Source organism: Pelodiscus sinensis, chromosome 4 (assembly GCF_049634645.1).
Source record: "Pelodiscus sinensis isolate JC-2024 chromosome 4, ASM4963464v1, whole genome shotgun sequence".
In the NCBI taxonomy this organism is placed as follows: Eukaryota; Metazoa; Chordata; order Testudines; family Trionychidae; genus Pelodiscus; species Pelodiscus sinensis.
In genome coordinates, this window is record NC_134714.1 from 31,660,960 (window position 1) to 31,676,431 (window position 15,472).

The 15,472-nt window shown below is 43.5% G+C and overlaps 1 protein-coding gene across 7 annotated transcripts in view; it reads right to left on the reverse strand.

The window, feature by feature from the left end:
• Window positions 1-15,472, reverse strand: part of DGLUCY (D-glutamate cyclase) — an 85,016-nt gene that overhangs the window by 25,989 nt on the left and 43,555 nt on the right. For all 7 annotated transcript variants that reach the window (XM_075926723.1, XM_025190959.2, XM_025190957.2 and 4 more), the window contains exons 6-10: window positions 14,549-14,671; window positions 9,631-9,828; window positions 5,479-5,739; window positions 2,976-3,075; window positions 523-671 (exon numbers count right to left, since the gene is read on the reverse strand). In XM_075926723.1, the coding sequence (XP_075782838.1) occupies window positions 523-671; window positions 2,976-3,075; window positions 5,479-5,739; window positions 9,631-9,828; window positions 14,549-14,671 (831 nt within the window). The remainder of the gene's footprint in view (window positions 1-522; window positions 672-2,975; window positions 3,076-5,478; window positions 5,740-9,630; window positions 9,829-14,548; window positions 14,672-15,472) is intronic.

Below are 15,472 nucleotides of genomic sequence, written 5' to 3' on the forward strand. Positions count from 1 at the left end.
TATTTGTCAAATATGTTAAGGGCTGTTATACAGAGGACTGTGATCAATTGTTGTCCATATTCACTAAAGCAGGACAAGAGATAATCGGTATAAACTGCTAGAAGAGAGATTTAGGTTAGATATTAAGAGAAACTTTTTAACTTTAAGGATAGTTAAGCAATAGAATTGGCTTCCAAGAGGGTATGTGGAATCTTCCCTTTTAGAGGCTTTTAAGAACAAGATCGACAAACAGCTCTCAGGGTATATTGGTCTAGGCATACTGGTCCTGCCCCAGTGCAAGGGGCTGGACTGGATGACCTGTTGAGGTTCCTTCCAGCTCTACATTTCTGTGATTTTTCTACACCTTTTCCAGCGTGTTTTTCTGCTAGCTGGTCCTTCGAATTTGGCAGAGACAAACAGCGGCAGACCTAAAGTCATCTTTTGGAAGTTGCTTACTAATTTATCCTCCTTTCCAGCTTATAAGCATTTCTGCGTTTTGTTTTTCTCTTTATCACTGAGGAGATGCCATGGACTCATGCTTACCTGTTGTTGTGACTCCAGGGATGGTACGTGCAGTTAGGAACAGTTCATCTATGGGATCCACTAGATGCTTAAGATTGACTTTCCTTGCATTATAATAATTGCCATCAGCAGCCATTCCTGCACGTTCTATTGCTATGAGGTGATCAAATCTAGTCAAAGACAAGGTAATAAATTAGTTAATGGGGGAAATGTGATTGTGAAATTTAGCTCTTACATTTTTCTGTCAGTTGCTTTTCCTGCCATACACTTTGCTTCTATCTCTTTAGGTCCACATGACACTCATTTTGCAAAGTCTCCGATGCTAAACTGGACCATATCCTGTACATCTATTTCCCCACCATTTTACACCCAACATGCAATTTACAGCATGGTTTGTCTCACTCTTGAATTCAGCCCTCTACATTTTGTTTTACATATTTGGTTTGTTTCCATGGTAGCTTTAATGCAGCCCCTTTAAACTGCCAGCAACAAATGGAGAGAGAGTTGAAATCCTCTCCCCAGTAAAGCAATGGTTGAATCACTTCTGATTTCAACAAGAGTTAGGCACCTAAATACCTTTGAGAATCTGGGCCTAATCCTCTCTGTGCCTCATTTTAAAAGTAGGTAGCATCTGACACAGGGCTATTGCTTTTAAATCGTTAGAGTTTGCAAGTCAGTTTAATATCCTCTGAGGGAAGGTACTATAAAAGTGCAGTTTATTGTTCATAATCTCCTATATAAAGCACTGCACTGCTTGAACATTTCTCATTTATTTGGTTTCTTTTGTTTAAGATTTCTGACAAATTTGGTGCTTGTAAGAGTGCAAGAAGGCTCTCTTTTAGGCAGTCCCTGTTGGAATCCACCCCAGCTCTGCCAACATACCTCTTTAATGTGCAACACTTCTATAAGAAGCTACCAGTTGTGTTATGTTACTTAGTGGTTTTATGATATGGACTAATACATGCTGTGATCCCAGTTGTCCTTGTACAATTGAATTTCCAACATAAAAAAATATTCAGTTTAGCCTCCTAGGATTATGGGATCTATTGAGGTACAAATCAGCTGTAGCTGAATTATGTGTGACTCTTGAGTCTAGTGTATGAGAAATGAAAACAGGATGTTATAGAAACTACAGTTTTTAATTAACCTAAAGAAATACATTGAAATTGAATAAATTGAAGATGCATATATTTAGATGAAAAGTTATTAAAGAGAATTGGCTGCTAATTGTATATGGACGTATCGGCCCCTAGAATTTATTTTACAACTCTACACATATATGGCTGTGTCTAGATTGGCATGATTTTCCGCAAAAGCACTTTTCGCGATCGGGGCTTTTTTGCGGAAAACAAATCTGAGCTGTCTACACTGGCCCTTTTGCGCAAAAGCTTTGTGCAAAAGAGACTTTTGCCTGAACGGGAGCAGAATAGTATTTCCACAAGAAGCACTGATTTCTTACAGTAGGAAGTCAGTGCTTTTGCGGTAATTCAAGCAGCCAGTGTAGACAGCTGGCAAGTTTTTCTGGAAAAGCAGCTGATTTTCCGGAAAAACTGGCCAGTCTAGACAAAGCCATATTGGTTCAAGAAAATAAAACAGTAAGTTCATTAAAAGGAAATGTAAGTTGCTGGCCAGATATTCAATACATGTATATTTTAGTGTAAACAGCAAGGCATGTATACAAACCTAAATATATGCATGTTCAATTCAAGGATTTTGTACACATCAGAGTTCACTTGCATAGTTTGAATGAGTTTTCAGAACCATATGGACAATTTAAAATTTTTGGATGAGGGTGTCTAAATATAACGAGGATCTTTTTCAGACATTTAAAAGCGATAGTAGCATTTTGCATGCTAGAATAAAGTGGATTATCAAAGATTAGAGCATGGATGAAAGTAGACTACTGTCCTGGATTTTAGGATGGTGTTCCTGATTCTGTCACTGGATTTTGTGTGGTCTTTGGAAAGATATTTAATCTCTCTGTAGCTTACTATTCTCATTGATAAGATGGGTATAATAATATACAGTATTTCACAGCTGTAGTGTAAGTTACTGAATGTAGAGATCTTTGAGATTTTCATCTGAAAGTTGCAATATCAATGGAAAGTACTATTAATGTACTTTCTTTCCCATTCCCTGTTGCACCTTGGGATTGCAGAGGTCTCAGGATAATGTGGAATCATGTATTTCACATGCACTGCAATACCACAGCAGAGTGGAAGTGCTTGATCTAGAATTCTCTTTTGTTAATTAACCTTTAATTTCAGATCTTCAATTGCTACTGTAATATTTACTTAATATATATTTTATAAAAGCAAAGTAATTTTACAAAGAAGCAAAATAATTTGATTGGCAGATAGTTCATGCTTCAAGAATTTGCTTGCAATCATATCTTCTGTGAACAGAGCTGTTTCTTTTACTATGACTTCGCATAGACACCTTCCTATTCATTTTCAGGAACTTAATATACATACCTGGGTCTTTCAAGATTCCCATTCTCACACAAAAACATTAAAGCTGACTCTGCAGCATTTCCCTGATAACTCAGTAGAGGCACCGGTGTGTTCAGTACTCCTACAACAAACAAAAATTCAAAATGGATTCTACAGGTCATTTTTTTGTGTGTAAGGTAAGCCTAGCAAACATGATTGTGTAAGACAGTATTTTCCAGTTGAGAACAATTATACTAGTTGCCCATCTTTAGCTTCTGTACAATTAAGAGCTGCAAGCCAGAATCTAGAGATGTTATTTGGACCAACTGAGCAGGTCAAATGAGCAGGGATGAAGACACTTTTAATAATAAATTCTCTTTTCACCTTCTACTTTCTGATGATACTATTGGGCTATGTCTACACTGGCAGCTTCTTGTGCAAAAACAACTGATCTTGTGCAAAAACTTGCCTGCTGTCTACACTGCATGAGCATTCTTACACAACTAAATTTACAGTATAGCATTGTAAAGCAGGGCTTCTTCCAGAAGAGTTATTCCTTTCCCCACAAAGAATAAGCCCTCTTGCGCAAGAGCTCTTCCACAAGAGGGTAGTGTAGACAGGCAACATGAATTTCTTACGCAAGAAGCCCCTATACAGGCAGTCCCCGGGTTACGTACAGGATAGGGACTGTAGGTTTGTTCTTAAGTTGAATTTTGTATGCAAGTCGGAACTGGCGTCCAGATTCAGCCGCTGCTGAAACTGATCAGTTTCAACAGCGGCTAAATCTGGATGCCAGTTCTGACTTACATACAGTTTCAACTTAAGAACCCCAGGCGTCCCCAAGTCAGCTGCTGCTGAAACTGATCAGCGGCTGATTCCAGGAAGCCGGGGGAAGAGCAACTCTGCCTTGGGCTTCCTGTAGTCAGCCGCTGGTCAGTTTCAGCAGCGGCTGACTTGGGGACGCCTGGGGCACAGCAGCTGGGATGCTGCTGCGTTGCTCCAGTAGCGCCACTCCTCGGCGCTACTGGAGCAACCCAGCAGCACCCCAGCTGCTCTGCCCCAGGCGTCCTGATTCAGCCGCTGCTGAAACTGACCAGCAGTGGCTGAATCAGGACGCCTGGGGCAGAGCAGCTGGGGTGCTGCCGGGTTGGTCCAGTAGTGCCAAGGAGCGGCGCTGTGGGACCAACCCAGCAGTGCCCCAGCTGCTCTACCCCAGGCATCGGGCGCAGAAAAGCCTGGTCTGCTGGGGGAGAGGGGGCACTAGCTGCGCTCCCCCCCCAGCAGACCAGGGAGACAGGGAGCAAAGCCGCGGAGGACGCCCACAGTGGGACAGCCCAGACGCGCCGCGGCTGTCCCGCTGCGGGCGGCCTCCGAGGCTTTGCTCCCCGTCTCCCTGGTCTGCTGGTCAGACGAGGTAGACGCGGAGCAAAGCCGCGGAGGACGCCCGCAGCGGGACAGCCCAGGCGCGCCGCGGCTGTCCTGCTGCGGGCGGCCTTCGAGGCTTTGCTTCCCGTCTCCCTGGTCTGACCAGCAGACCAGGGAGACGGGGAGCAGCTTTTCTCGCCCCGGAGAACGCGGGCGGCAGGACCGCGGCTCATCTGGGCGTCCCGCCGCTCCCGTCCTCCGGGGCGAGAAAAGCCCCGTTCGTAACTGCGGATCCGACGTAAGTCAGATCCGCGTAACTCGGGGACTGCCTGTAGTTAAAATTGCCATCAGAGCTTTCTTGCGCAAGAGAGTGTCCACACTGCCATGGATGCTCTTGCGCAAAAGAACATCTCTTGTGCAAAAGCACATGGCCGTGTGGACGCGCTCTTGTGGAAGATTTTTTGCACAAGAACTCTTCCGCAAAAGAGTTCTTGAGTGAGATGCCGCCAGTGTAGACATAGTCTTGCATTTTAAAATGTAGTGTAATAGAAGAAAGATTCTAGATGTATTTCAGAAGATTAGGGGCCTATGATCAATTAGCATAAATCAGTGTCATTTCAAGGAAATCAATGGAACTATGTTGATTTAACGAGGTTAAGATCTGGTCCTTTCCGTCTAGATGTTAAAGCACTTCTTAAAAGCCTGAACTAATTTAGAGATTGCAATAAAATAGTGTCTGAACCAGATTAGCAAATAAAGTCTGTCCCTAGATGGGGGTGGGACACCAGGCACAGGGGCTAGGGCAATTCCATCTGGTGCAGGCCTTCTCCCCACCTGGCCCCACTCCCAAGCTCAACCCCTGCTCTGCCCCTTACCTCCTCCCTGAGCAATGCAAGCCGGGAATTACCTAGGGGCCAGGCTCAGGGGTTGCCCCTCAGCATGGCGGCGAGAACCAAGCTGAAGCAAGCTAGCAGCCTGTTCCATTTTGCCCCAATGCCCTCTCCCAAGTCCTCTCAGCCTGTGGAGCAAAGCCCATAGGATGGTTGAGGTGGTCTCCATGGACGGTCACAAAGCAGAGGGCCTGGAACAGCCGTGCCAAACCATCCTACGGGCAGGACAGCTCTGTAGCAAATGAAAACTGAAAAGCAAATTGTCTTTGTTTCATAACTGCGCATTTTACCTTGCTGAATAGTATCCTCAATAATCTTTTTATACAAACTCATGGCTCTCTGATCTGTTACTATAACAACATCTTTCTCCAAGCTCTGCAACATGGCTGCCATCGCAATGGCTCCTAAAGGGCCATCATTCTCTTCAGGTGGCTGATGGTTGAAGTGAGTAGGCAATCCAGTGGTTATCAGCACTGATCGAGCATGTGAAAGAGATAGACAAGCTTTTAGCAGCTCATCTTGGCAGCACAAATGTTTTATGCCCCGGTTTCCTAAAAATAAAAAATGACTTTGTTAAAAGATGGTACTAGATTTTTAGTATATTAACACCTATTGGAGGTTCTGTCAGGACCAATTCCTGACAAGGTCAAAAAACAAAACAAAACAAACAAAAAACAGCTAATAATCCCTTGCCAGGCCTAGTTGTACCTAGTGGCTCCTTTACAAAAACAGAAAAGGACGGGTTGGGCAGCCTCTCTCATCTCAGACTGAGCTGTGGAACATGAAGAATTCAGGTCTGGATTCAGATTTCTGAAACTCCAAATGGATAAGGGCTTTATTTTAATTTTTTTATAAAGAAGAAGCCGATGGGGTATTAGTTCCACTCATAATAAATATTGAGTCAATAGATACATTCAGAAAGAGAGCATACCCATATTCAAAATCACTGGAAAATGCAGAAGTACTGGGGATAAGAGTTTGGTAAGAGATGAGAGTGAATTGAGGAAAAAGAGATGTGGGACGGGAATGCAGGATATAAACTTTGAAAATATAACAAAAAAGACTCTTGGGCAGAGGGGATCTTGTTCATTGAGCCTCTTATTAGGGAGCCACTTTTCCCTTTTAAATAATTCATGTGTCTTGGCCCAAAGCTGTTCCGTAAAGAACAAAATCAGGGTCAGAGAAGATCCAAAATTCCAGACCCCAGTCATTTTACACAAATGAGATCAAGCACATTCCTGTGTACATGTTCAAATACACAGATAAACATTTAAACTCAGGCTCATGCACATACTCATAGAGGTAAGCATAGGAATACTGCACCAGGACAGGGCAAGGCAGTGGATTTGTAAATGGGCATTTCACACTGTGATTATAGGCTGCCTCCTAAATGGGAAAGGGCAGATGTCATTCAAACTTACTCAGACCTTTTAGCTCTAGCCTGTTTCTTCATCATGAATGACCAAACCAGTAATTCCTGATGAACTGATTGAAGCATTGAGTGATGTGGCTTGAGGGAGAGAGTGCAATTAACAGGCTCTGATGCCAGTATAAGAAACTCAGTTCCCTGGAAGAAACTGGAATACAGGGCCTAGCACACAGGGACCAACCTGGCTAAGGTTTTTTGGCTATACCGAATGATAACTGTTATCTGACTGGATAACCATTCTCAGAGAGTAGTTATTAATGATTCACAATCATGCTGGAAGGGCATAATAAGTAGGGTTCCACAGCGGGCTGTTTTGGGACCAGTTCTGTTCAATATCTTCATCAGTGATTTATATATTGGCATAGAAAGTTTGCTTATTAAGTCTGAGGATGATACGAAGCTGGGAGGGATTGCAACTGCTTTGGAGGACAGGGTCATAATTCAAAATGATCTGGACAAACTGGAGAAATTGTCTGAGGTAAATAGGATGCATTTTAATAAGGACAAATGCAAAGTACTCCACTTAGGAAGGAACAATCCATTTTACACATACAGAATGGGAAGTGACTGTCTAGGAAGGAGTACAGCAGAAAGAGATCTAGGGGTCATAGTGGACTACAGGCTAAGTATGAGTCAACAGCATGACACTGTTGCAAAAAAAGCAAACATGATTCTGGAATGCATTAACAGGAGTTTTGTGAGCAAGACACGAGAAGTCATTCTTCAGCTCTACTTTGTGTTGAGTAGGCCTCAGTTAGAGTACTGTCCTGTTCTGGGCACCACATTTCAAGAAAGTTGTGGAGAAATTGGAGAAGGTTCAGAGAAGAACAACAAGAATGATTAACAGTCTAGAGAACATAAGTTATGAGAGAAGACTGAAAGAACAGGGATTGTTTACTTTGGAAAGGAGAAGACTGAGAGGGGACATGATAGTGGTTTTCAAGTATTTAAAAGGGTGTTACAAGGAGGAGGGAGAAAAATTGTTCTCCTTGGCCTCTGATGATAGGACAAGAAGTAATGGGCTTAAACTGCAGCAAGGGAGGTTTAAGTTGGACATTAGGAAACACTTCCTAACTGTTAGGGTGGTTAAACACTGGAATAAATTGCTTAGGGAGATTGTGGAATCTATATTTCTGGAGATATTTAAGAGCAGGTTAGATAGACATCCATCAGGAATGGTCTAGATGATGCTCGGTCCCTTCTAGTTCTAGTATTCTATGAATGTTGAATAATAACAACAATATAGTCAGATTGAGCCTCATGTGGCTTGCATCTTTTTTGGAGGCCTATGAACTATGAGTGGAGTGCGTGGTCAGTGAAAATGAAGTGATTTCTTTGGTCAGAAGTGCCTCAAAACAGTTGGGTGCAGTGACAGATTAGTTACTGGGCTAATGGGCCAGTGCCCAGGGGCCTTGGTCAACTGGAGGCCCACAGAAAAATAAGTGACCTCACACCCCAACTTTAACAGCCCAGTCCTTCTGCCAGGGAGTGGGATCAAGATGCAGAGCTTGTTCTGCTCTGCCAGTCCTGCTCCCTGGAAGAAGCGCTGGCATGTGGAAGAAGGCAAACTTCTGTGCCTGATCCCCACCTCCCCAGCTGGCATGTCAGGCGAACAGAGTGGGGCACACACCCAATCCCTAACTCTGCTCCCCAGCAGAAGTACAAGGTGGGCAGGGGAAAGCCCAGTGTCCTGATCCCATTTCTCTGCAGAAGTGCTGGGTGGGCAGAGTGGGTCAAGCTCCTGCACCCCATTAGGAGTGCCAAATGGGGACTCCAGGCAGGAGGGCTGGGGAATGGGCCCCACAAAAGCTTAATCTGCCTTTGGTTGAATGTTACAATGCAGATGACCTCATCTATCCAGTGTCTGTCCTGCAATGTCAGTCTGGTTCAAGGAGGGGAGCAGCCAATAACCTGTTCCTCAGTCCTGGCACTAATGACACAGAGATAGTGAAAGAGCAGAAGAACAGGACAATCAGCAAAACACAACACTTCCCATAAGGTAACTGCAGTGACATGGTCTTTAGTGGACTTTTAGAGGATTGGGAAGACAATTGTTCAGTCTGAAGCCCTGCTGGTCTCATATCATGTGTGTCTGTATGGAACGCACATTTGTGTGCATGCATGTGTGTGAGAAAATGATGAGGAAAGGAGAGATTGGAAGGACTCCCTGAACAACCCTGAGGGATGGGTCATTATCTATGTTCCCTCTAACCTGCACAGCCTATTAAGTGCCACACAAGGAGTCAGTGTGGCATGGGAAGAAATGCATCTCCCCCAGCCCTGGCCCTACAGCAGAGGGAAGAGGTGCCCCCTCTCTACCTCCTGAAAGCCAACCCTGGCCTGGATCTGCAGCTGTGGAAGAAATGCTCCTCCATTTGACTAGGAACCCTCCTACTGTTACAAAATCCATAGGCTTTCTACCTGCCCATGATCCTATCCCTGTTTCTGCCCCAGCCTTACCTAAGCCTTATTCTAGCCCAAGTCAGCTGCTCCTGTTCCTGATCTGCTCTAGTCCTGTACCCAGACCTTTGGACTGAATCCCATCCAACTTCGATTTCATCCTACTTCCAAAGTATGACTATGATATTGAGTTGGCATATCTATGTTTCAGTGATGTTTGCGGCCTCATCCCAACTCTATCTCCAGCTTCAACCCTTGGTATCTGTTCTAGGCCACTACTCTAACCAGCAGGCCTGACTGTCTAGAACTCAGATTCTGCAAATGAGATTAGGAATGAGAACTGAACTGGTGTTTCCCTGTTTTCCGGTGCAAACCCCATACTTTAGCCTGGTCCAAAGTAGGTGGGAGGAGAGAACTAACAATAGTCAAACAGAATAATCTAACATAGGAATTTTTTGTAATATTTGCAATTACCTTTTAGTTTTTACTACTTAAAATAAATTATGCAATAGATAAATGAACTAAATGTGCCATACTAATTTAGTATGGCAAATCCTGTTTCTAGAATTACCAATTTTTCAATAACTCAAGAAAAATGTTAATTTTTTTTTACCTGGATCAATTCCAATAAGACTTTCTAGATTTCTTATCTTTTGTATAGCTGTTGCTGATGCAATGCTATAATGCAAAGGATTTTGAGAAATGCAGTGAACCGTAGGGATTTCTTTAGAGTTATGAACTGCAACATCTTCATTCTTCAGGTCAGTAATAAACGTGCAGTCAGGAGAATGAGTAAAAGCCAGTGGAGACTCTACAATAGATGGCAAGATTTCAACTCAATATGCAATACTAATAACAAATAAAAATGTTATTGATAAAACACCAGAATGATAACAATAGAAAAGTTACATCCTAAAACATATAGATGATCCCTACCCAAAAAGCTTACAATATAAGATGACAAGTGACACATAAAGGACATGAAGGGAGCTAATCAAATATATGCATATGTAATATTGTATATGTATGTAATATGTAGACAGACAGACAAGTAAATAGATAGATGCCCAAAAGTATGATAAATAAAATAAATGCAAACTCTCTCATGTACGCACAGTTTGGGTAAAATACCAGCAGCTGAATGTCCTGACTGACGTGGAACTCTGATGATATTTTATGGAAAAAGAAAGGAGTAGGATGCAATACAATTGTGCACAGATAAATTACCATATATAGTGTGTCAGCCATGAGGGCTCCTAGTTCCTCTGTACTTCTGGCTAAAATCACGACCACAAGGAACAAAAACTTGAAGAACATTTGGAATTGTGAGCAGTTTGCCATTTGGTTTGATGGGAAGCCCTCAATCAGTTAAACATTAAATTGAGATCTTTAGGGATGAGGGGAAAGGCTTCTGCACTGACTTGAATTGGTTAAGGAGTGCCTTAAAGAATATTGCTGTTGTAGGATGTTCAAAGACCAGAAAACCCTCAATCTGCAAGTGGAACACCTTGATGGCAACTAAATGAACCTTTAACAAAGCTTAGGCAAAGTCCCGGTGATTTCAGAATTAGGAGCTAGTAAACAGCAAGAGAAAATGATCAGTTATGGAGCATTGGGTGCAACAAGACTGGAAGAGAAGAACACAAAAAGAGACATATTTGGTGAGACCAAAGTTCCATCTAGCCCAGTCGCTAATGCCAACTGCCCCTGAGGGAATTAACAGAATAAGCGATCATCAAGTGAGCCTTCCCCTGTCACTCATTCCCAGAAAGAGATTCCATTTCTGCAAGTAAGTCTTTCATATGGTGGAATTCCTGATATTTAACAGAACTGACTGAATTCTGGGAGAACATTTCTGTTCTAGGCCCAAGAACCAGCATGGAGACAGGACTTGAGGTGCAGGATATGGGAGTGCATTCTGCAGCCCCACTCCTGGGTCAAGAAGTTGTTCATTAGAGGAAGGTGCAACAGTATATGTTGCCAGATGGGTACAGGTTGGGATCCACATCTGTCTCTCTGGAGTTATGAAAATAACTGTTTTTTTATTTCAGTTTGAATAGGGCTTTGTAGATCGGTGCAATTGAAGGGAAAGTGTATAAATAAGAGTTTGAAGGCAAGGCAAAGAGGTCTACCTCTGGAAGTCCCCAGGTAAGGCAGATCTCTTGAAAGGCCATGTCGATTAGCTATTATGTGCTCTTGACAGTAGATTCTGTTCCATGAAACTACAATGGTGTTCTGTGATCTCACAGATAGACCACAGAGATATTTATTCACAGAGCTATGCACCAGTTCCACAGAGTGTTCACATAAGACTCATGATTTTGTTACTTCTTGGCAGTTTTTACATTACATGACCATGCCATTGTCCTACATAACTCTAACTAATTGGCCCCAGATCAGAGGTAGGAAACAAAAGCAGGTATAAAGGACTGCTTAAAGTATGTTGATATGTAGTGACAACTTTTGAGGAGTCCATCTGCTTTGGGCTTTATGATTTTGCAGATATGATGTTGCTGACTCCTTTTGTTTGCAACATTGATGACCTGGGAATTAGGAGAGGACTGTGAAAGCAAGTACACTGAGTCCTTGGCTGGGCCATAGTACTTTTTACTGAGCCTGTTACAAGTGAGAGAGATGATTGCTAGAGTCTACAACATTGTGTGGGCTGGTGAGAGAATGGCATCATTAATGGGTAAGGCTACCTTGCCCTCAGTGGAGGTGTGCAAGATATCCACCAAGAACTGCTTTTGTTCCTGGATTTCTTCCAAAGAAATCTATAAAGCCTCTATTATGCATTTAATCAAGTTCTTAAAGTTGTCTATGTAGGATGGCAGAGAAGGGACAGTTGTCTTTTCTGGGGCAAACTTCATCTGAATTCTTGAGCCTCTGATGGCTCCTCTTGAATTTGGTATGGAGGCTCCTAAGCTAGGTCCTCATGTTGGGACCTCTTGTGTAAGAATATCCTGTAGATATGGTCTTCATACAGAGCCCAAGGTCTCCAGAAAGACCCCTGGAGAAGGGTATAAGGGAAAGGCATTGCCCATCTAGGATGGTCTTGCCAGAGCTATTGGATCAAGTGTCTAATGCCTGAGGTCTCCTCTTCAGGGAATACCTCAAGAGGAGGAGGGTGCAAGACAGTATAGTCCTGCATACGGACCTCTGAATCAGAGGAGGTATCCATGGGGAGCAGGTATACGAGACAGAGGAAGGCATTGCCTTCCCAAACTGCCAGATGTGGCCCTGCCCACACTCTGCCTCCAGAACACTCGCTGCTTCATTGGGCTCCTGGACTGCTCCCAGGCTTGAGCCACACTGAGGCTGGGGTCTCTGGGTCAGTGAGCCCTGCATGTGCTCCAGGGCAGAAGACTGGTGATGCCCACCCTCCCTATGCGCCAGGTCTGGGTGGGGAGGCTGGGGCCATGTGCTACCCACCCACTCTGTGCTTTGGGGCCAGGGAGGCTGGGACTGTGTAGCACCTATCTTCTCTGGGCTCCAGGGTCAGGGAGGCAACCCGATCCGATATATTCCCTGATATCACTACAGTCTCAGGTATAGATCCATCCAGCAGTACAATCATGATTTCTAGATCCTCCTTGACTTCTAATACTAATGTGAACCCCAGCACAGAATCCTTTAGCTCTGTCACTTGACATGAGAGAGGACACCTCCGTGGGTGGTGGGAAGGCCACATGCTGTCTGCCTTCCCCTTGTTCCAGGGCTGGGGAGGCTTGGGCTGCTTGCTGCCTACCCTCCCCATGCTCCAGGGCCTGGAAGGCTCACATGGGGCTTGGAGACCTGCTCCTACCGTGATTTGTGCAGGGTGAGCCCTGGAAGCCTGTCCCTGTGTTGGGGGGCTTGGCTCCTGCAGGAAGGGGAGCATCGGGTGGAAGAGGTCGAGTTGCCTCCCTTAGACCTAGAACAAGGGGAAGGCAGACAGCATGTGGCCTTCCCACCACCCACGGAGGTGTCCTCTCTCATGTCAAGTGACAGAGCTAAAGGATTCTGTGCTGGGGTCCACATTAGTATTAGAAGTCAAGGAGGATCTAGAAATCATGATTGTACTGCTGGATGGATCTATACTTGAGACTGTAGTGATATCAGGGAATATATCGGATCGGGGTGGAAGACACGTGCCAGTGAAAAGTCTTGTGGTACCTCTTAGGAAGGGGAACTAAGATTCCTCCATAACTTGAAGATCTTCACGAGAGAGGTACCTAGAAGCTACTAGTGAACCTGGAGAGTGTTCCTTTAGATGAAATATATCCAGCAGTATAAGATATGGTACCAGAAAAGACCACAGTCATCCTGGAGAGATCTAGCTGTTGATGGACAGTACCTGGTAAAATAATTTCTTAGAGTTATTTCATCTGAAAGACTCTGATTTTGATACCAGTGAGACAATAGCTCAGAACTGAATAACTGTAGATATTGTAGTACTCAGATTTTCAGTATGCAGTACCTTGGCACGTCTTTGAAGAAGTCTTCAGCAATGCTGGTGCTTTGGTACTGTGTCTAGTGGGAGTCTTGGTAGTACATACAGGTGGATGTGAGATCTTCTTGCTCCCAGATCTAAGCAGACATCTCTCTTTCCTAGATATTCTATCAATGGAGTGGGATAGCTTATGTTTGGTAGCTCTCGGTGTGACTGAAGTCATCTCCTGGTTTCTCGAGGCTGTAGTCAATGAAGTCTCTGAAGCACTCTGCACAGCTGAGTCTAATATATGATGTGTGTCTGTGGGAAATCTGATCCTATGGATTTATAGGAGCACTCTACAGAGAGCAGTGTCAGACAGTCTTCCCTTAGTTTCTTGAAGGCTGCGTGGGACATGAGCCTTTCCAAGAAAGGATTGGCAGCTGGAGTGCCTATCAGTTAAAGGAGAAAGACCTGTGGCAGGACTGGCAGAGCTTAAATCTTGAGACCTTGGGCAGGAAAGCTGCCAGTACAGAAGGTTACCAGTCAAGAAAGGGAGAGGGCTCAAAGAATGATTGGGGGGAGATGGTGGAAACCTACCTTCAAAGCACACCTGGGCTATAACATGTAAATAAACAACAGCAAAAACAAAACAAATATCAGCAACTAAAAATTTAATTATTATACAGGAGTAAAAGGACAGAATACTGTGTCAACCAGATAGCTGATATCACAGAACTCCAGCTCAAACCATAGACAGTTAAGAAAGAACTGGAGTAGCATGGGTCTACTACTCCCTACATGCCCTTGTACTGGAGCATGGGAAGAGTATAGTGCAGGTGCAGACCCACAGGCACTTCTAGCCAAAAGATCCGCAATCAAGAGTGCATGAGTATGTAATGCACCCACAGAGAAAATAACCCAAAGATGAACTGTTCTAAAAGAAAAGGTTGAAAACGGTCCATCAAAGGTTTTCCAATGAACTCTAGTTTAGGGAAATGAAGATTAGACCCACTAACCACATCTCACCAATAAAAACTGTCTCAGTGTACAGTGAACTACATAAAAATGAAACCACTATTATCTCAACGCTAAAAAGTCCATCAAATATAGTACATACTGCAGTTGCTGACTGCTTCCACTCCTGTTACTGCACAGGCCCAAAACACTGGAATATCCCCAGGGTGAGACTGAACTGGATCTCCATAGTCTGGATTGGAAAGATTTTGGATCCCTAATAGGCCTAAGATTGACAAATAGTGAAACAACATTAAATTGCAGTAAAGCAATAATGGCATAATGCTGAGCTCAACAAATTAAACTATGTTAATATTGCGGTATGGAAAGCAGCAAAAGCAAGGCCAATCTATGACTCGCATGGCTTGTTAGGTTCCCTTTGCATGCATGTATGTGTTCTCAGTTCCTGCCTTAGAATTACACTCCTTACATTATTTTGTATATTAGTAAAATACACATGAGGACATGTTATTACGTATTATATCTGGCTAGATTGTAGGCAAATGAAAACCTGCTGAGTACTCTCTGAGGGTACGTCTAGACTACAAGCCTCTTTCGAAAAAGAGCATCTAGACTACAAGCAGATTTTTCGAAAAAGCGAGCCACTTTTTTGAAAGAGTCTAAACGCTCTCTTTCTAAAAAGCACAGTTTGCAATTAATAGCGCCTTTTTTCAAGAGTACTTTCAAAAAAAGGCGCTATTCCTCATAAAATGAGGTTTACCGCGATAGAAAAAACTGCCGTGTTCTTTCAATTTACTTTCAAAAGAACGCAGCTGCAGTCTAGATAGAGGTGAAGTTATTTCGAAAAATGGCTCCTTTTTTTGAAAAAACGCTGTAGTCTAGACACACCCTGAATGTCAGAGTTCACAGGAAACATTTTACAATATCTGATCTGTTCACTCAAGAGATAATTCCATAATAGTAGTGGTGATTTATTCCTGTTTGCCAGTACAAGCATGTTCCTACCTATAGCACATTCTCCATTGCTTTGTCCAGCCCATTTTCATGAACTAAATATATAGGCCTC